Source organism: Hesperophylax consimilis, chromosome 23, assembly GCF_061612785.1.
Source record: "Hesperophylax consimilis isolate HC1 chromosome 23, BYU_Hcon_1.0, whole genome shotgun sequence".
Classification (NCBI taxonomy): domain Eukaryota; kingdom Metazoa; phylum Arthropoda; class Insecta; order Trichoptera; family Limnephilidae; genus Hesperophylax; species Hesperophylax consimilis.
The window spans coordinates 29805081-29828112 of NC_142858.1; the positions used below are offsets into that span (position 1 = coordinate 29805081).

Below are 23032 nucleotides of genomic sequence, written 5' to 3' on the forward strand. Positions count from 1 at the left end.
TACTGACTCCTCAGGCTAATTGTTTCGGTTTTGCGTACAAACAACTATTACCAGTAGAGTCAGCTCATTTAACCTTATAGAAATCGTTGTGTCTCCCTTACTCTCATGGTTAGAAATATGATGTATGCTTTAAAATCAAATCTAGAAGTTAACCACAGCAGATTTAAAATGTACACCTATGTAAATGAAATATGAAACCAAAGTTTAGGTTGAGTTAGGGCTGATTAGGTTAGGTCAAGTGAATCAATTATGTACTTCAGATGGGTCATGTATGAGTAAGCTGTCGCAACTACTTCACAATAACGCAATTTGAAAACATTTTATGTACGTTTACATTATTTTATTTAATATGAAACTAAAAATTGAGGCTTATAATACATATATCTAATAAATATGTATTTATTTATTGGTAATTTTAGTTCCGTGTTTAGACAAAATAAATGCAAGGTGAGCTATTTTTTATGTTTTATTTTAAAAAGTTAACATTTAAAAAAATGTATGTTTATTTCTAACAAAATCTGAATGCGTATTTCATCACCTTTCTAAAACAGTTGTTTAGTTTTCAGATACATTCGGAAATATCCCATTTATTTGGCTTATATTGTGAACCAGTAATTAATACACACAATTTCTGTTATTCACACAAAACTCAAAGTTAAGCAACACCCACCGAATTCACCAAAATTTTGAGATATTGAGAACTTCATCAGATGTTCATATTTTCTGCTTAAGGCCCCGTAGTAAACGATGAAAGATTGGTTGAAAGGAAGATATGTGAATACGAATTTCAGACGGAGCGCACTAATATTAAAAAAAATGATAATAATTAAGCGAAAATGGTGAAAATATTTAATAAAACACAACTTGTTTGAAATAGAACATAAATCTCTCGACAAATTCTTTAGTTGCATTTAAAGATAAGCTGTTAATTTTTTCATGCCTATGACATATTAAATAACAGAACAAAACGTGTCTTTGCGATTTTTTTCTATCGAGGGAATTTCATATAATTAACGTTTCGGCTTAACAAATGTATGGATATGATCTTCAAAAATAACATCTTCAAACTTAAAAACTTTAAGAGTTAACGAGAAACTTGCTATAAATCGGTAAAAATTTGGTATGCGGGGGCTTAACCCTTAAATGCATACTGTTGTAAAACGGCAACATACAGTTCAAACCACCTTTAACTCTTTAGTGTATACTTAATGCATGCCGTTTTAGAATTATCAAGTTCACGGTAATATATTTTATCGAGTGGCATCACCTTTTTTTTCTTTCGCGAATGTCAAATGTCACTTTTTCTTTAACAAAGTGAATATTCTCGAAAATTGGTTGGAGGTTAGAATTACAGTTTTGTTTTGCTGTTATTATTTTGATTTTCTTAGGTAAGTAGATACAATAATACAATACTTATATGTAATAACTCGTATTTTTCCGGTACACTTATTAGTTTTGAGAATTTTTTTTAGGTTTTTTATTTTTTTTCGTACGTAAATTGTTCATATTAATTTTTATTAAATACACGGTGTTGTAAATCTGCAACAATTTTTTTTAAATCAGATATCATTAAAAAATTACAAAAAAAAAATCTTTATATTTCCTTGCATATGCATGTAAATATCTACAAAATATATATTTTACCAGAAAAATAAATAAATCATGCATAAATCAATGATTAGATACAGTTCTCTGTGAATTGTTTCAACGGCTTGTTCACCTCCCAAACCCCTTATATGTGGAATTCTAAAATAATATAAGAGAATACTGTAGTGTATATTATTAGTTTATGGTTTATTTAAAAGATTTCAATATAATAGATTTGTAAATAGCTTTCTTGTAATACTCGATCAATTTAACCAATTGTACCTACTAGACACAGGTCAGATCAGGTTAGGTTGAGTTAGGGCAGGTTAGGTTAGGTCAAGTGAATCAATTATGTACTTGAGATGGGTCATGTAAGCTGTCACAACTACTTCACAATAACATCACGATTGGTTAGGTTAGGTTAATTTTATTTGTTTTGAGAATACCACATTAAATTAACTAAATAAATATTTATAGTGACACAAAGGAAATGTTAAATTCATAAATACTTCGATGATAAAATTAATGAACCAGTATTATTACTGCGTTCGTTGTTTAATTAAATATAACGATATTTAAATTTTCAAATAGAACGACATATTTTGCATCATGAGAGTACCTACAGAATAATGGGTTTGATCGAAAGATACAAAGCTTCAACTAAATAGGTGTTTTAGGAATAATGGGGGGTTTTTATGAGTTTAGGGGAATTTTTTATTTATTTATTTTACATGAGAATATTAAGAAATATACATTATTTATTGTACATAACTGAATTGCTTCATTAATAACATTTTGTATTTGTTTAAACATAAATTGAAGATGTCCACTGACTTGGTATAATTGTTTCCCTCCATTAGTATTCTGAGCAAAGAGGAATACATATGGTAGTTCGTCCCAGAATATCTGCAATGAAATAAATCCTGACTTCTAGTATTACGTTGTGGAATCCGAAAGCTTATAAATTCTAGCAATACCGGACTATCAACTAAATCATTTAGAATTTTATATAGAAATACCAAGTCAGTGAAAATTCTTCTGTCTAACAATTTGAGCATATTAATATAATTTAACAGAGTGTTGTAGTTCAACAAAATTGCTGGAATACACATTTTAAAATTTATAAAACGTAAGAAATTGTTTTGTATTCTTTCAACAGCTTGTACATGTATATTATAATGTGGGTTCTAGACAGGAGAATTGTACTCAAGTTGACTTATTACATACCAAATATAGTCTCTCTCTCTCTTTCTCTAATGTAATATATGTAATGCAATCTGAGTATGTATATATTACGAGGCATATCCAGAAAGTAAGTGTACTGAGGCTCTCACGACCGAATGAATTTTATTTTCGACATGTTGGCTACACTTCCGTGTAGCCTGACTCTTCCCCTCTACAGCGAGACCAGTTCAAGGTCAGTACATTGAGAAGTGTCGACGCGACAAAACTTTTCGTGAAAAATGTCAATCCAATCTCCCGCCAAATGCGAAATACGCGGCGTCATCCGTTATCTCGTTTGAAAGGGAAAACCTCCGTTTGAGGTTTATAATGAGGTGAAAACTACATATGGTTATAAAGCTATGAATCGTACGAGTGTGTACAAGTGGTATCGCGAGTTTAAAAACGGTCGTACATCTGTGCATGATGATCAGAGGAGCGGAAGACCTTCAATTGTGACACAATTTCAGCCAAAAAAATCATGGCATCCGTGTTTTGGGACTGTCAAGGCATAATTTTGATTAAATATCTGCCTCAAGGGGAAACCATCAACTCTGAAAGATACTGTGAGACCCTAAAAAAATTGCGAAAGGCGATTCAAAACAAGAGGAGAGGCACATGCTGACAAAGGGATTCAGCATGCTGCCCGACAATGCCAGACCACACACGGCCAACGCCACGAAGAAACTGCTTGCCTCGTTTAAATGGGATGTCCTGAACCACCCCGCGCATTCCCCTGACCTAGCACCTTCAGATTATTATCTCTTTATCTCCCTGAAGCTGTACATGGGTGGAAAAAGGTTTTTAACGGACGAGGAGGTAAAGGAGGAGGTGGAGAAGTGGACGAAGGGGTTGGCGGGAAACTACTTCGAGGAAGGCATCAAAAAGTTGATGCCCCGCTTCACCTGCATTGAGAGGAATGGCGACTATGTCGAAAAATAGCTTACATATGTACTACGGTAACCATGTAATTTTTTTGTTTCAATAACAAAATTTGTAACGTACAAAAATTCAGTACACTTACTTTCTGGATACGCCTCGTACATTAGTTCGATGCTCTATTTTTCCATTTTGTTAAACATTAATAACTGATGGGGAAAAATGTATTTCATTTGGGTATGCGATCAAGTGCCTGCGTCGTAAATTTCAGTTTACAATGTGTTTGGTTGATAACGTATTGATAAACGTAATAAAGTTTTATACACGGTACATTAAACACGTGATTTTGAGATAAGACAATAATTTATAAAACGATCCGGTTTCAAAATAGCATTCATTCCAGTGGCGGGCTGAGGCTTTTACGAAAAAAAAATCAAAAAGTACAAAATTTTTATTTCTAAATTTTAAGGCCAATTCACTACGTTAAATATTATCTACCAATACAACTCATTTATCTATAAAAAAATTATTTTGTATTATTTTAGGCTTTTTCGAAAAAAATCGAAGAGCATACAAATTTTGATTCTAAATTTTAAAGCCAATTTACTACTTTTAAGATTATCTACCAATACGACTAATTTATCTACATAAACTTTAATTTTCAAATTAAAGATAAAATATTATTTTTGTATTCAAAAATATTATCTACGGCACACCCCTGGAAGGTGCGTAGTTTAAAATGGCTACCTTTGATTATTAGTTTGGTTTTGATAACAAGATAACGCTAATGGACGTTTGTAATATTTTTCGTTTTACGACTCTGCATGACGTTTTAATTACTACGAGTTAAAGGGCTTATTTCCTAATGTCGTTTGAAGATACGAGTAAATATGTGAGTAAGAATTATTTACAAGAAACTACTATGATTTAGTATAGCTTAGGTCTGCTCGTAAATCGTTAAATACTGAAAGGTGATATATGACCACAAGAACTAACAAGTAGTAGGTAATATAATCATGAGTGTCTATTGGAATTACTTAAAATATAACTAAAACTAATTAACTAACCATCAGGCAGTTTCCCCGCAGATGAAGGCAGAGAGGACAGACCGTTAAACAAATCGGTTTTGGCACACACCTATTGCCTCATCCGCGTTCATACATCGTCTCATACATTATTCACTTGATCGTGCCATATCTTCCTCGGGCGTCCCCGACTTCTGCTACCATTCGCTTTTCTTAGCTCATTCGCTCTACATGCCCAAATCATATAAGCATCCCTTTCTTAATCTTACTCATTGCGGATCTCCACATTTTTTTAAATATTATTTACTTATGTGAAAGTATATGTGATTCCGGGGAATGGAGTGCATTTAAACTTATTTAAATAATGTGATTCGGTTTCGGCTGAAATTAAAACAGAAACCTAAATTCGGTTCCGGTTGTGGGTTTCGGCTGAAAATCTACTTTCTGTCAGTCGATTTTTACAAAATACTAAAGAGATACAAAGTCGATTAGTTTATCAAATACATCGACAAATAGAGCGCATTTATTTGTAATCATAATCAAACTATTCAAACAATCAAGAATGCACACAAATGCGCTGAAATATTTTATTTTTAAGCCTTAGATCTTTTTCATACTATTTCAATTCAGTAACTATATTGCTAGTCCGTATTTTATCTTATAATTTAAACATGACCTAGTTCCCCTCATATCAAATCAAGATAAACAACAAAACATTACCTATTTTTAAAAATTTACAAAATAATTTTGCGATTGCAATTTAAAAAACGCAGCGCCCGGTACGAAGTTGAAAAGGTATAGCTTTTCAAAACGCTATCTAAGCTTTCAAGTTATCTATCAATTTATATAAAGAAGAGTGTCTGCGGCGGACACCGATTTGATTCGCATATAAATTTATTATTTTATTGCGAGGCTGATGAAATTTTGCACACTTGACCTACAAAATAAGAAATGATCTATTAGATTTGTGAGCAACACTAGATTTCTAAAAAACATTGTGTAAAGGTCGGGCAATGCAGGAGACTTCATCTAGTTTATTATTATAAAGAATAGTATCCCGGTGTGAGTTTAAGCGTGGAGGAAAATGAGTATGACTGATTTATTAAAATCCTGTTGAAAACGTGGTGGCAAACCATTTCCTAAGATTTTTTATTAACACGTATTCCTCGTAACACATTTGTGTTTCACTGATAGTTTGCTAAGAAATCTGTCAATTCACTCGTTTAAAAGTCTGCAGTCCCGTTTTTAACAAGAATAAGTATAAATTGACCAGCTTTTGAATAAAAACGTAATATTTTATATCAGTAAGTTTTCTTGTGGGTTTGTATTTTAAACAAATCTACAGTTTTATTCCGAGATTGATGAAATTTTGCACGCTAAACCTTCACAAAGGTTTATATGAGATTTATAAAAACCACCCAACTCTCTATTATTACCCCTTTAAACAGAAAACTTTCCCGCTTCATGTTGAAAATAAGAAGAAAATCTACATCTGAATTCGAAAAACTCTTTTTAATTTCCGGGCAATTCCGGGAACTTCAACTAGTTATATTATAATAATAAATACAAAAAATTCTAGACTCTTCGTGTTGTACGCTTATTGACACTTGACCAGTTAATTTTCCCCAAACCTAAACCCTTCTACTCTGAAAAACGACGCGGATTGGTTTCCTAAATAACTACGGTTTGTTTTTAATTATTGTACCGGTAGGTACCTATCATGTTTTAAGTAATGATTGCTACGAAGAAACATAAAATAATGAATTTAGCTAATAGCGCAAGAGCAGGGAAGGATCGTTTTATCTGAAAGTAATGACAATGACTAGTAGGTGGTATAATATTGTCTCTGACTAAGCTACGATTGTCAAACACGAGGCACGCACATTGCTTCTGTAGGTACAGACGTCCAAAAATAATATTTCTGAATAGAATTTACGGGTAGGTAAACCATTCGTAATAGTTAACCGACCTGACCTTAGATAACTCTTTCATCAGTTTAGCATCTTGGATGCAGCAGAACGACTCTATAAGGTAATAAAATAAAGAATAACACTAGAAGTGCCCAATATCACAGCGTTCCATCTCACTTACACTTCGTAGAACTCCATCCCAATTAAATTTCGAAACAAGAGTTTTGTGCGTAAGTATAGGTCCTGATAAGCTTTTTTTTTTTTTAAAGAAAGACATACATTCCCGGGTTACGAATAACCTGACAATGTTTGAAAATCTCCTACTACCACCACAGAAAGCGGAAAATGTTGCTTGTGTTGTGATGGACGACTTAGCGCGATGTCAACTCGGCCACCGACCGTTCATATTTGGACAATGTACTTCTTGTGTTGAGTACATACCCAGTATGTGAAGAATTAAAGATATTTGATACACTAGAACCTGTGGTTCAAACCATATGAGACGACCATGGATTCATCAGTTCCGCCACTTAAATATGCATTTTGTATGAACTGTCAGGATTAATATTATCATAATTAAAACATATATGTTTTAAATTCATCTCTACAGGTAGGTGCATGGTAGAAATAGCTGGAATAAACCAATTTAAACTAGGCAAGTCAATCTCTTAAATATCATTTAGGTATATTTTCAGTTGCCGGATACATTTTTATACTATACCTAATTTCATTTTTTTGTTACTTGTAGGAATGTATTACAATATATATATATAGTACTCGTAGATCCCCGCAATGCTATTTCTCGGGCGCCTCAGATTTCTTCCACCATTTACTACTGTATACCAAAATGTTACTGTTCGACTCTGACATTCGACTCTGTATCTCATTACTTCTTCTACCATTTAAAAATCATGTTTAGAACACTCCTGGCATTAATAACAAAAAACTTTGAAATTTTTAACGATATCGGTAGACTACTTTTCGAGTTTTGCGAGCACAAACATACGCAGGCTGGATTTATATATATTAAGATTAGAAACCAGTTAGAATTTAACTTAACAACTTGGAATGCATTTTATAATGTAAGACGTTGTCCTGCCACAGACCGCCTTCTATGTAGGGAAGTTAAAAATTGTGGTTGTATGTATTTTTGGATAAGAAATCTGAAAATCTTAGAATTTCAGATCTCGACAACAGCGCCACCTATTTGGTCCAAAACTATCCAATATTTCAAACTGGAACCAACCATACACACTCACAAATTTTCATTAAAATCGGTTGGGCGGTCACGGAGATTAGCGTGTACGAACACAGTATATATTATGCTATATTATCTTTAAAGAATTCTACCCAAACAACAACGAAGCGAAAAACCTAAATTTCGATTGAATTCGGTAGAAAATTATTTAACTTTTCTTATATATTCGTGTACTTAGTGTGCAATTTATCCGCTAGATGTAGCTCTTAATACAAAATAAGAACATAGTTTAATGATCTTTTATCTCTTCTCTATAATTTATCTAAACGTAGTTGCCTTGACGGATATGTACCAACGGTCAGGTTACATTAATAATATGAAATAATGTGACGTAAATGCGTGGAATTGATTTATCATATTCGGAAAGGTTATTTTGGATCCCATATTTTAGCTTTGTTTTACGTACTACGATGCACTACGATGCACTACGTCGTGTAATATTTTAAATTGAGCCGCTATCAATAACAACCCTTACGTAGATGGCGATAAGGTTTAAATTCCCGCTTAACACCATCCGCCTGTTTTGATTTATGCAAGAAAAAAACATGGCCAAAAAGTGCTTTTTATTTTATTTTGTGGATGTTCAGGCTTAAATATTAATGTTTTTTTCGATCATTTTATAAATAACTTAATTTTCCACATTATACAATAAAATCATAACCGAAAATGGGTTCGTAAGTAGGAGATTTTGAACTTTAAAGCAGTTTTCATAGGCCTTTACATTATTTTTTTATGGGCTTATAAAAAGACTTATCTAAAAAAAACTCGATTATTTCAAAGGCCAAGATGTATTCTACTCGCAGTATTTAATTAAAGCATCTGAAACATTTCTAGGCGACCAAATTTTCAAACCAAAAACAGATGATTTTTCATTACTACGTATGGCATCGCCTTAACTAAAATATACATAGGTGTTGTACCTAATTAGAAAACAGGTGAGTGGGGGGGATCCGTGATTATAGGCCATAATAATAATAGCATGGCATTTATATAGCGCATGTTAGTGTCATTTCACTTCAAGTGCGCTTAACTATAACAAAATGAACGATTATCCTGCAACTTACTCTCTCTATCGCACATCTCAAATCGAACGCAAGCAAAAGTTCTATGTGAATATATTCTTAAGGAGAGTAAAAGTAATTTGCATTATAACAATGATGAAGTCCCTTGTGGGCGTGTTTCATCATACATATATATATTATTTTTTTTATTTATGTGACACCTCACAAGAGCGTCCCTGCCTGTGCAGTGTACAGACAGGGGAACTATGTCACCACCCGGTTGGGCGGCGTTGTGAGGCGGAATAAGGTAGGGGCTGTAGGAAGGGATTTGTTAATGCGGGCCTTGAAGAGGCTCGGATTATAGGAGGGAGGAAAAACAGATGCCGGTAGCTCGTTCCACATACGAGCCGACTTACACAAAAACAAGTCGTAAAAACGGCCCGTTCTCATGAAGCCAACGTCAAACGTGAACGGGTGTTCAGTTCGTGTCCGTCGAGTTTCGCGCACGTGCACCGGTGCATCAAGAATCATTGCTGCTAGCTCCTTGGAGCAGGCTCCATTGAAATACCTGTAGAACAGATACAGCATGCCTACATTGCGTCTATTCACTATAGAAGGCAATCGGTCTGTTAACAACGGATTGTCAATCAGACGAATCGCTCTCCTTTGCACAGATTCAAGCAGGTTTATCAAGTATTTTGGGGCTCCAGCCCAAAGGTGGCTCCCAAATTCAATAGATGGTATTTGCCTAATCGAGGCTTAAATTTCTAATACACAACGGTGTTTACGAAATCCAAATGGGTGGAGATCCATGATCTCACATGAGAGGGAGCGCTGGGCTATTGGCATAGAATAAATAATAACACAAGGAGTGCCTTGTTTAATCATATTTGCTTAATCGAGCCTTAAATTTCCAATACAAACTTGTGTTCACGAAATTAAAATTGGATGAAGATCTACGATATCAGGCGAGTGTAAGTGGAACGGAGATTTGACCAGATTTTCAATTAACATTTCATATTAGTGAGATTTCTTCGCGTGTGCCTGTGGGGAGTGGGCCTGGCTTTGATTTATTTACAAACCTACAGTTTTATTTCAAAAATGATGAAATTTCGCAACGTGACCTTCATAACAATACGAAGGTCACTGTCCACGTGTGTTTTCGAAGAACTCTGTGTAATGCCCGCGCAACGCCGGAAACTTCATCTAGTCCACAATATTGAATGTTAAGATTTTTTACTTTTATTGACCTTGTAAAGATTTTTTTGTTGGCACTGTATGTCTTAAATAAATATTATGTGTGCACCACCGACCATTCATACCCATAAAAATACAAATATATAAATAACTACCACGTGATCTCATTGTATAATTGGAATAAAAAGCTTCAAAAAACATCTAAAAATAAATGACTTAAAAAAGGTACAATAACAGCTATGAAAAGAGCATTTTAAGAGTTATATTAAAAAACCGGCTTAGTGTAATATTAATTTGTAATTTTCAAATGTGATTTCAACATTGAATAGCTAATATTTTTTTGTTTACATTATATTATTAGACCCACCAATTTATATAAAAATGAATGTTTTTTGTTTGTCCTCTATAGACTCAAAAACTACTGGACCGATTTCGCTGAAAATTTAAAAGGTTGTTCTTATTAGTGTCGTGAGTATTTAGAGAGTGGTTTGAATGATAGAAGAAGTTGGAGACGCCCAAGGAAGAAAGTCGATAAAATGTAGTTTTTAATAGTAAAAATGTGGTATTTAGTAGAGAATGGTACAAAAAGTCGGAGACGCCCGATGACGACACGAATCGAATAATTATTTGTGGAAAATAAGGCTTACGTGATGAACGAAGAAAGAAAAATAGGAGAGAGAAGGTGAAAAAATTACGGTCAAAACTTTACTAAAAACCATTGATACCTCCAATCATCGCCGGGTACACGTTAACTAGTTGTTCTTATAAATATGTATCATTTAAGTAAAATAAAGCGATAAGCAAGGAAAATAATGGATGGTAAAACAATGAAGGCAGGGCAGGTGTATACTAAAAGTATCGTGGATTCCGAATATACCCTGGATACTGGGCAGAGACAACAACAAGTGACATGTGGAGTTGCGCAAACCTTCTGTAAATAGGCATTATGAACATTACTGTTTTCCGCCGGCATTTCAAAACGCCTCCCACCGAGGCATCAGCAGAAATGACAAAGACAAACACAAGTAAAACGAGTCCACAAGCACACATATGACTATTATTATGCCAGAGCATGATGTGTGATGTAGTTCGACGTCAGTGTTTGATGCAGCGGTACTTAACTGCCGCAGCGCGGTTCGCTCGCCGGCTCCTTAGTATTCTATTTAGAATTCACATCCAATTGGCAACCAAGGCATAAATTAAATTACTTTCGGAGTCGACAAACACCGGGCCTATACAAACATCGACGTGCGGTGCATCTTTGACGATGCAAAATAAATAACATCTTTAGTATCTAACAGAATTAACGAAGAAAAAATTGGCCATGATTAACGGAGAATTTTTTTTTAAAGTAAATTTACTTGCGACGCACATCGATGCCCCAATATTAAACGGAAAAAGTCCAAAAAAACATAAATTACGATATGGTTCTCGTAATAGTTTTAAACAGCAACAAAATTTTTGACTAATATCCAAATATTTAGATGTATCCAGTTTTGTACATATCTATTTCGAATTGTTTCCATTCAAAATTGACGATAATCGTGTATACAGCTACATTTTGACATGTTTCCCTTCAAAAGTAGTTAAAATTTATCTAGACAGATCGTGTTTGAAAAACAATATTATGATTATCTCGAAACAGCAGATTTGGACTTGTTGAAGTTTAATGATGGGCCATCGATACATAAAATAAAACTACAGAAAAAAACTGTTTTTTTTTTAAATAAACATTAAAAAAAAGTCCTTCAAAGTGATTTGGAGTGATTTTAAGTTATACCTACACGCCGTTAGGTTCACAATAATATACCTAGTCTGCCAAAATGAGATTTTAAGATAATCGAAAGCTGAATTTCGTTATTTTCATCTGGCGGGTAAGTTATAGCTTATAGCCCTACAACAAGCCAATGGGAATTAATGGACCTTGTGTCTATTTGGCTGTCCGATGTGTCATAATTCATACGTGTAAACCATGAGGTAATTCAACTAATGGCCCTGTTGACTGATTATAATGGCGTTTATTAACTGTTAATACGACAAGCGAGAAGATTGCAGTTGTTTCTACCGATTTTTGTTGTTTTCAAAAAATAATCGATAATCGGTTAAAAAATCGAAAAGTCTCAGGCATCGTGAGTTCAATTCCTCGGCAGCCCAAGTCTTCCGTTATGACACAAGCACCATTTTCCGTTTACTGTGAGAGATTTTAAATTTTATCAACACGGGAATGTTTGTCTTTCTTAAAAATAAAAATATTTAACAAAAAAAAAGTAGTTCAACTCATTGACACAAATTATTTTCAATGTTTTCACCCTCCTAGGCAACAATAATTTGTGCTAATAAGAAAATCTTCCGCTGAAAACAATTAATTTACCCTTGAAATATACGATATTCAATAGTTATAATTTTTTAAATTGCTTTTATAATTCCAATTATTAATTGTTTTTTGCAATTATTTTCAAGTCTTTTACTAATTTACCATTGAAAAAAATATACCTAAATTTTATTGTATTTTAATTTGTACGGTTCATGTATACATATGCATATTTTTATATGCCTTTGGCTTGGAATTGTCGATATTACAAATTAAATTACAATACCTACTTATCTAGTGTATATTTAAGGGTCAGATGTTGATTAGAACTGTCAAAAGCCAATGACGATGTTCGGGTATGCTAGCGAAGGTCGACTAATCACCGATAATATTGATAAAAAAAAACTTTTGCGATTTAATGTTAATTTAAAGCGATTGTGCTAGCACTTCAAACCATGTCAGATTTTATAACGTAATGAGATCCCTGAGGCTTATGTGTGGTAAAACCATGTATGATCGTGTGAGGAATGTGGAGATCCGCAAAGAGTGCAAGGCTGATGTAAGCGTAATGAGTAAAATCATGAAAGGGACGCTTAGATGGTTTAGGCATGTAGAACGAATGAGCGAAGAAATGAGTGTAAGAAGAATATACTATGCAAATGTCAATGGTAGCAGAAGTCGGGGACGCACGAGGAAGACATGCCACGATCAAGTGAATCAGATACTAGAGTCGGGCCATGTCAAGAGTCAGAACAATAGAAGAGTATGTATGAGACGATGTATTAATGTGAATGAGGCACGAGTGTGTGCCAAAACCTAGTGGTTTGGCGGTGCGTCCTCTCTGCCTACCCCTGCGGGAAAACGGCGTGATGGTTAGTTAGTTGAAAGTTCTGTTATTATATAATTATTGGCTAGTTGTTTCACAGAACTTAAATAGAACCTTCATAGAACATGAAAATCAACTATGAAATTTGATGAAATGTTAGAATTCTGTGAAACAACCCGTCCTATGTGTTGTACTGCAATAAACATGTGTCCTTTTGTTGCGAGGATATCCGGCGATATTATCAAGCCAGCGAGAAAGGAGGTCGGCTTAGGGACTCGAAGTAATAAGGTGGCCGAGGAAAATTTTCTCAACCAATCCACCTGAAACTTTTCTGTCGCCAAAATGAGATACGCGCCGCAGTAGAACTTTTATTACAGCCTATGAGCCTACACTTTATGTGTGTTTTTGTTACTTTGGCAAAGCGAAGCAATCTGAAATACGACAGAATAAAGTTGCATTTTTACACTAGTTTTGAAATTATAGTGAGATATGTAGTATTTTATTTGTATGCACAGTGATGACTCTTCGCACATCAGAGGGACTATACAGCAGTGTAAAGCGAATGATCCAATAAAAGACTGGTGAAAATATATATTTTTTTTTAATTTTCTTCAAATGTACAAATCTGTTACCGACGAGGTAATTAGCCAAAGTTTGTTTCTCACTTTGCGATGATTACTGATGATCTCGACATGATTAAATTTGAATAGCTGAAGTCCCCAGCGTTTCCCAGGCTACTCGTACATTCACATTTTTTTCAAATCAGATGTAAACAGTAATGTTCCTCTTGTGTTGAACATCAAATGTGTAAAATTTCATTAAGAAGTATCGAAATTCTTCAGTGATCTTCTTCTTGTTTTGAAGGTTACGTGTGAATACGTGAATCATGTAATAAAATAGTATATTAACCAAATAAACACTCGTCTTATAATATTGAGATATTTAAAACGTAGATATATGTGTAAATTAAAGCCCCTGGGATTGGTGAATTTCACCATTCTAAAGCGAAAGGTTGCTTGAAAACGCTTTAGGTATGTTTACTAACCATAATTCTTGACCACACACACCAGGAATGCTAATTCTTACAGGATACAAAAATACAAACCCTAAAGATTGTTTGTGAAAATCAGAAAAAACGTCACAAAATTTCCCAAAGTCAGACTACGGCTTCCCCACTTGAGGTATGTTGTAAGGCTGAAGTTATTGGGGGTGGGGAGGAGATGGGGATAGGAAAAGTTGGAAATTATTCAAATATATTTGTTGAAATAACAACAATTAATTATATAACATGCTCAACCCTGGATTTGAACCCGCGACCTCTGGTTTGGTAGAAGAGGATCGTAACCACTAAGTACGATGGCCGTTAACTGCTGATCAACGTATAATTTTTACTCAAAAGTACGAAATATTACAGTCGGTTAAATAATTATATTTTTCGTTTACTGGTAACTATTACGAGATAAATTTGGATAACGAGTTTAGATTAATGACAATCGCTCGAGTTATCAAATGTGTGATATTGACTGATTGTTTTCATGATTGGAGATAGACAGAACAAGACATAATACTATTATTAATTAATTGAGTTGATATTATTGCAGTAAACAACATTATTTCAATAAATAGGCTTACTGATATTTACAAATCCACTAATAAAATACAAAACATTAAACTATCGCGATATGCTACTGTAAACCAATGTGTCCGATTTCCAGCGGACAAATTCGTGTACAAGTTTCCCGCAATCAATAACTTCTCTGTATCGGCTTTGCAATTATTAGTATTGAGAAATATCGAGTTAGTACAAACAAATTTGAAATATCACGAAAAGCGATTTTTTTATTAACCTTAGAAAGTTATATAGGTAATATTCATTAGCGCCGTCTGCGGTATTTCTTTAAACGTTTTCTGGGAAATCTCATGCAACTTTATTGGCTCTTTCTGAAATCAGTTAGACATTTACGCCGCGGATACACATGTCACCGAAAAGCATGCTTTTGGCGACTAGCTGGCAAACTCGCGTGCTAGTAGGTCAGTAAACACACGCTAGATACAGACGTGCAAGTTACTCAGTTATCTAGTTTCGTGCGCGTAGCTGGCTGATGAGGAGGTCCAAGAAGGAATAAGAAACGTACTGCAATTTTATTTTTAAACAGCACGAACCTGTTTTCCATAAGCACTGGTAGCTGAGATAGTGCTGAATGAAGTTTAGTCTTATCATAGCCTCACCCAGCCATTTAAGCGCGTTCATACATGCTGTGCATCCCACACCGTTCCCCTTACCTAACACCGCGTACCATTGGCACACGAAAAATCAAACGCCGTGCCATTGAATGGCATTCGAGCTACTAGCAAACATGTTACCACTATTGGAAGACCGCTACTGGTATGCTTTTGATCGAGTGCACGTGTATCTGCGGCTTTATGGTCCGGTATAATAGTAGTCTCAGAAAGAGGTCGTAAGTCACGTCATCATTCTAGTATCTCATATCTTTTTCGTGTTCATACAAGACGTGTGAGAAGAAAGAGGACGATCATCGATGACTTCCGTACGATCTGTCTCCGGTACTACTATATTGCCCGAATGCGAGAGGGTCAAGTCACTTGCTCAGTGAAATTCTAAGTATTATGCCACGAAATGCGTTGGAAGTTGAAACCACATATAACATTTTATTAATAAATTGAAATATATATTTCTGAATACTTTGGAATTTACCTCGTACGTTGAATTCCCAATTCGTATTTAAACATTGTCATAACGAAGCGTGGTTAATTAAAATTGGCTAATTTTAGAATTTCGTACCACGAATAACTCAATTATTCATGAAAATCCGAATTCGAAAAATATTACAAGTAATAATAATGAAGGCCCAAGCACGGGCAAGCCACCCAGTGAGGCCTACATTACTGGAAAACCTGAATTGTAAAAAATATTGTACCTAATAAATAATAATAATAATATCGTATTGCTTGCGAGATTGCTAAAATGCATTTGAGATTTTCAAGGAAAAACTCGCCTATTTCAAAAGGTTCTATTTAAAGTTATTACTAAAGCTGCCAAACGGGTTGTTATGTACATAGATCTTAAGAGTGTCATATGAGATGGAAAATATCATTATAAGTACTACATCAATTAACTATTTTTTTTAAATGCTTCTACATTTGTAACATTAACGTGCAATGACTTTTAGCACATACTTGCGGATACCCGTGAAAAATCACGGGGTATTTTAATTGTAGGAATTGTGAGGCTGAAAGTATTTACAAAATATTTTACTCAAAATCATTACCTTTCAAAAACCTATGTACCATTATTTTTTTATCAGACTCGATCAGAAATATACCTTTCGAATGAAAATTGTAAAAAAATAATAATTTGGAATCTGTTAAAAAATTAAACAAAATAAATACATTACCACTTGTCTGAACCATCAGTTCAAATCGACACTTAAATTTAAAGCAAATTTGAGTTCATTGAGCGTGACAAATCTCATACTGAAATAACTCACACCTTCACACACATCCGAAATTAGTGTGTTTGATGATAATTTTTATCCGGAGAGGATTTTTCAAAAACCACACTAAGAAAAATGAGTGTTTCTATAATTTACTAAGAATCTCTTCAAATTATTTCAACAACGGGATTGCAGGCTTAATGAATAAATTAACAGGTTTCCTGATAAACTTTTAGTAGATTACTAATATATATTCACACGATGTCCGAACACTTGTTCATGAAAATCTGAATATTTTCGTATTTCGTCACGATATGGCACGTTCATTCCGACATCGTGATAATTTATTCGCAATTAATTAAAAGTATATCAGGAAACCTGTTTATTCATTCGTTAAGGCCTACAATCATGCTTTTAACCCAATTACCAATACTCTGAAGAGATTCTTAATAAATTAGCAATAAGCATTTTGCCTATAACAATTGTAAAATTTTTCGCTGTGTCAATTGCTTACATCGGAAAAAAAACATTATTAGACGTACACCACTGATTCGTTTGTATTTCAAGTTTATCATTAAACTGGTTTACTATCGAGCTCGACGGTATTACCAATTATTATTATTATTACAAGTATATAAAAAAATGTTACCAAGTAACAACATACTACGAAACTATCTGTCCACGACAATCTATCGAATATCTGGAACAGATAAGCAGGTTTGATAAAATGTTATAGTTGAGCTTCACTAAAAAGAGAAACATATTATTATATATTTCTAGCTGACGAGTACCCGCCGTTGCTCTTGGTTATGAATGAATGAATAGTTCTGAGGTAATATATATAATATAATATAAAAGAATTGAAAAGTTTACTTTTTATAAGTTTTTGTTTCACTTCTTTCTCGGTCGTGCCCGACTTCCACCATTCTTTACATTGTTACTGTTATTATAGACTTATACCTATTCGACTTCGACGTATCTCATTCAGAAACAAAGTAAATAAAGAAACATGCCAGATAATATACAATACAATTATATCACCACACTTTAATTACTGTTCAAGTATTCTTTTTCTCTGCAATAAAGAGAAAATGAAAAAAATGCAAATACTGCAAAATAAAGCAATGCGAATAATACTTAAGCGCAACATATACACACGGATAAGAGACATGTTAAAGGAGCTGAATATTTTGACGGTGAAGCAAACTGTGTATTTGAATGTACTTATTTTTATACATAAAATTAACTTAGGGATGATGTCTAAGGAACTGAAAAGAAAAATAAATTACAATAACGAGATACACGGACACGGGACGAGAAATTCTAAGCAAATTAGATTGCCAACAAGAAAAAAAACAAGCACCCAAAAATCTCTGATGTACCAGGCCGTTCAACTCTATAACAAAATCCCGAAGGAAATTGCTGTGATAGAAAATATTAATAAGTTCAAAAATGAATTAAGAAAATATGTCTATCTCAATTATTAATGTTTCTTTTTTTTGTGACTTTATTGAAATATTTAAAGAAAGATTATGTTTGCCAAACAATGTACATGTTTATATGTTTATAAAACTATTAGCACACACGAAGATGTGAGCTAACTTAAGATTAATAAATAAAAAAAATAATAAATAAAATTCTAGTGCAGAGATATCGCGTTAAGTTCCCCTCGATCGTCCGCGACTTGTTCTACCATTCAAACCTCCTGATACCAATAACGACCTCTCTAAACACTCCTGACAGTAATAATAATAAACTTTGAAATTTTCAGCGTAATCGGTTCAGTAGTTTTTTAGTCTATAGGGGACAAAAAACAAACATTCATTTTTATTTATATAGATTCGTTGGTTCCCGGAATTTATTATGTTATTGACGCGCAGTTTTTTTGGTCTAACCATTTTAAATAATATTTGCATTATGTGCTAAAAAGTGAGATCATCTCTCAACACATTGGAAATGGGCAAAGTTAATCTTGTAGCCAAAAACTTTATTTTTTAAAGAGACCGTAAATTAATGGTCATGATCTCTACATTATTTCGACAATGAAAACTGAACCATTCCAGAAAATATCAGAAATTAGCAACGAATACATGTTTAAAATGCGAACGGAATCGTCTTTTCTATTTGAGAATAAATAAATTCTGAATTATAAAGAGTTATTTATTCAAACACAATATCAAGAAGGTATTTTACAAGTTAAACAAATTAAATTAAGTTAAATTCATAATATCTATAGAAAAACAATTATTTTACATGTTGCCTATTGATTTGAGAAAAAAAATTACCGGATTAAAAAATTTCGTTTACGTTTTTTACTCCAAATAATGTCAGGAATCATGAGTTAAAATAAGACAAGTACGTCCCTTAACACCTGTATATATTATATTATGTTATACAGATGTTAAGGGACGTACTTGTCTTATTTTAACTCATGATTCCTGACATTAAAATAAGACAAGTACGTCCCTTAACACCTGTATATATAATATAAAAATTAACGTTTCTTTGTTAACTACTGGACCGATTTCGGTGAAACTTTCAAAATTAGTGTCAGGAGGGCTTTAGAGAGTGGTTTGAATTGTAGCATAAGTCGGGGACGTTCGAGGAAGACTTTACACATTATATCTGCACTTGAATGAGATACGGAGTAGAATTAAAGTCTACATAATGTAATATAGTAGCGAATGGTAGAAATAGTCGGGGACACCCGAGGAAGATTAAACTCTTGTTTCAGCACTGGAATGAGATAAGGAGTAACAATGTGGATTTCATGACATTACATCGAATTTACAACAATTATTTGTCGTAAATTGGGGCGTACGTGATGAACGAAGACAGAGATGTGAGGACAATTTACGACTTGAAAGTGGATAATAAAATCAGTCTAGGACGCCCGAGGAAGACATACTCATTATAATACAATAATAGTATTTCCACTTTTAAAATACACCCAGTTGACATGTACTCTACAATTCATAACCCCAAACCATACATAAGTCCCGATCAACGCCGGGTACACTTCATCTAGTAATAATATAAAAATAAGTCTAGGACGCCCGAGGAAGACATACTCATTATAATACAATAATAGTATTTCCACTTTTAAAATACACCCAGTTGACATGTACTCTACAATTCATAACCCCAAACCATACATAAGTCCCGATCAACGCCGGGTACACTTCATCTAGTAATTATATAAAAATAAGTCTAGGACGCCCGAGGAAGACATACTCATTATAATACAATAATAGTATTTCCACTTTTAAAATACACCCAGTTGACATGTACTCTACAATTCATAACCCCAAACCATACATAAGTCCCGATCAACGCCGGGTACACTTCATCTAGTAATAATATAAAAATAAGTCTAGGACGCCCGAGGAAGACATACTCATTATAATACAATAATAGTATTTCCACTTTTAAAATACACCCAGTTGACATGTACTCTACAATTCATAACCCCAAACCATACATAAGTCCCGATCAACGCCGGTTATTCAAATCTTTAAGTTTGTAAGTCCGAATGGCTGAGTATTCCAGGTAATAACAAATGTTTGTAGTTATTATTAGCTTAAGTATAAACTTCCCAAATAACGTAATTAAACTGGCGTTCAAATCAAATCTTGATCGCGTTATCAGATACGCTTTTCAAAAAGTAAGATAAGAAGCGAGAATCTTCCCTAAGACCTTCTGCGTATTGGTAGTTTATCAAAATGTAACATAACACTCTATCAGCAGTCATCAAAGATATATAAAAAATGTTAATAAGGTAATAAGAATGTATGTGTGTTAGATTGAAGGTGACTATGTATATACGAGTGCTTACTAGTACCCGGTATGCGTTTAACCTTCTAATGTTTCGTGTTGAAAAATATGGAACTAACATCATAGAATACCGTAGTATTATCTTAATTTTTGCAGTAAATTAACATTTATTTAGTAACAACTCTTTCGTTAACTGATTTTTGAGGTTATATCCATCAATGTAATATATCATTGAATAAGAAGATAATACTAATAAATCTACACGAAACATGAAACAGAATAGAAAACAGTAAATAAAAAAATGACAGTCACAACTGTCAAACTATCCAACTATCTAGGTGACAAACCAATTTCATTAGAAATTTTGTGATCATTTAAAAAGGTAGCTGTCAAAAATATGGGAAAAAATTAGTCGCAAGGTGAGATCGGCCAATATGGCTTAATAAATTACGTCTGTCCCAGTAAGACAGTATATCCTGGATTCAATTCCTAGTTGTGACAGTTGTATATTTATTTTCTGAGGCTTGTTCTATCTCATGCTTCTTTTGAAATATTACACTTTTTTATTAATTATAACTTATGCACTAAATTTTCTCTCAAATAATGTGGTTCCTTCAATTCATCTTGAATCTACCTATCGGTGCAGACTTTAAAGTTTCTTTAAATGTCCTTGTTGTATATAATTTTGCTTAAAGCTGCATAACTCGTGGTGGAAATGACATTGTAAGCTGAAAATTGTTAGGTTAACCTAGAAAATTCACAAAGAAAAATCGGTGCACTTTTCAAAGCGAAAAAGCTTGCCATTAAAGTTTTGGCTTAGTTTTCTTGATTAAACGACTGGTTTTCTGCTTGTATTAAAGTTTTTGTAAATATTTTACACCACCGTTATATTAATATCGCCATATTTTAAGGACTCTTTTGTTATTATTTCACGGCGTATTTACACACTCGCTGGTTTATTGTAAATAGACAGACTTGGGTGTTAGATAAATAGACACGCGGTAGGAGACCAGTAAGATTGATTTTAGAAAAGAAATAATACATTTGCCATAGACTGTACAACTGTTCTCCGTTGACCGTCAATCATGTAAATTATATTTCGTTCGGGCAAACGACTCTGCGTAGAGAACTGCGTCCAAAGTCTAAACTTAACTCGAGGTTAAATTAACAAACTTTATTATTGTGATATTATTATATTTAGCGTATAGTAGACATTTGTAGTAGTTGATAGTAAGTATACATAGGTGTTTAATAGTATAATCATACATATCTATGCCTAGTTTCCATAGTTACGAATGTATATTTATTGGTGGTCTTGTGACTGTGAAAGAAAAGTAATTTGTTGTCAACACGATCTCTTCTTTTAGCGTCTGAAACGAGGAAATCTTTCAAACGTTTCAGACATTTCATACATTTTCAGCGGAAGCATGTGACCATGTTTAACCTTCCTTGCTCATTAGATACAAAGTACATCAATAACTCCGAAAAGGTAGGCTTATCGCGAATGTAATTTTTTATCAAGTAACAATCGACGTTGGTATATTGGACCCTGCCTGAGAAAAGTGTCGGCTGAACACCGCGTCGCGAATAGCCTTGTAAAGTATTGTATCTAAACAAATTGGTGCCTTGAATAGTTAGATGCAGGCCGGCTCAGGGCTCAGCACATGTGACCCGCCCAGCGGCTGACTCGAGGACGGTAGTACCTACACTACACAGCACATACAGTTTACGCACATGAATTAATGTGAATACGTTTCCGAAATGCATTTCTGGCCTAGGATAGGATCGTTGCGGGGAGGTCACGTGAGTTGGGCCGTAGGCAAAATTTGGGTTTGGGACTTTTGAATTCGATTGTTGGCCGATGCAGTAAACCAGTAGACCAGTAGATCAGTAGATAACGGAGACAGGCAGATTAACTATTTATAAACCAAATATCCACGGAAAGGTTAAGAATGGTCGCAGGGGCGGACCGCGGGGGGGGGGCGGTCATATGATGCGGTAAATACAGAGCACTGAACACTCACCGTTCCCGCTGATGAGGGGGTAGTCGTCATCGTGGCGGCCGATGTAGGTCTTCAGGGGGGTGTCCAGGAGAGATGGTGACGACCTATCCCTGTCGCTCATTTCACTCGGATCTCTCTCCGGTTCCAGCGACGACACTCCGATAAAGCGGTCACTTGCACTTTGCCGCGTTCACACTCTCATCCGCCGAGCCGCGGTTCCGTACCTTAAATAAATATACACGACTAGTATCGATCTAAATGTGGACACAGCTAGCTCCTCGTGACATCTCGCGTCAGACGTGAGCACTTGCGGCAAGATAAGGCGCTCGGTTTGGGCTCGGTGCCGGGCGTGAATGCTGAGCGTACTAACTTCCTTGCCCAATAATCCTGCCAGCTGATTGCTCTGTTCCTAGGTCGGCCTATCCCGGCGCTCGGTGCGCTTGCTCGCCGCCCGCCGTCGATAGTGTCCTCGATAGCGGGGACTCGAACCGCGCACTCCTCCCTACCTACCCGCCGCGCCGGCTTCGCTGCTTGCTCGCTCTCCGGACAGATGACACTTTTTACCGCGCGCTTTTCAAATCCGCG

The 23032-nt window shown here is 34.6% G+C and overlaps 1 protein-coding gene across 1 annotated transcript in view; it reads right to left on the reverse strand.

Moving 5' to 3' along the window:
* Positions 1–22781, reverse strand: part of Pdp1 (PAR bZIP family member Pdp1) — a 162216-nt gene extending 139435 nt beyond the window's left edge. Inside the window, exon 1 of the mRNA XM_089645989.1 lies at positions 22469–22781. Within this exon, the coding sequence (XP_089502115.1) occupies positions 22469–22568 (100 nt within the window). The 5' untranslated portion in view covers positions 22569–22781. The remainder of the gene's footprint in view (positions 1–22468) is intronic.
* Positions 22782–23032: the final 251 nt, after the last annotated feature.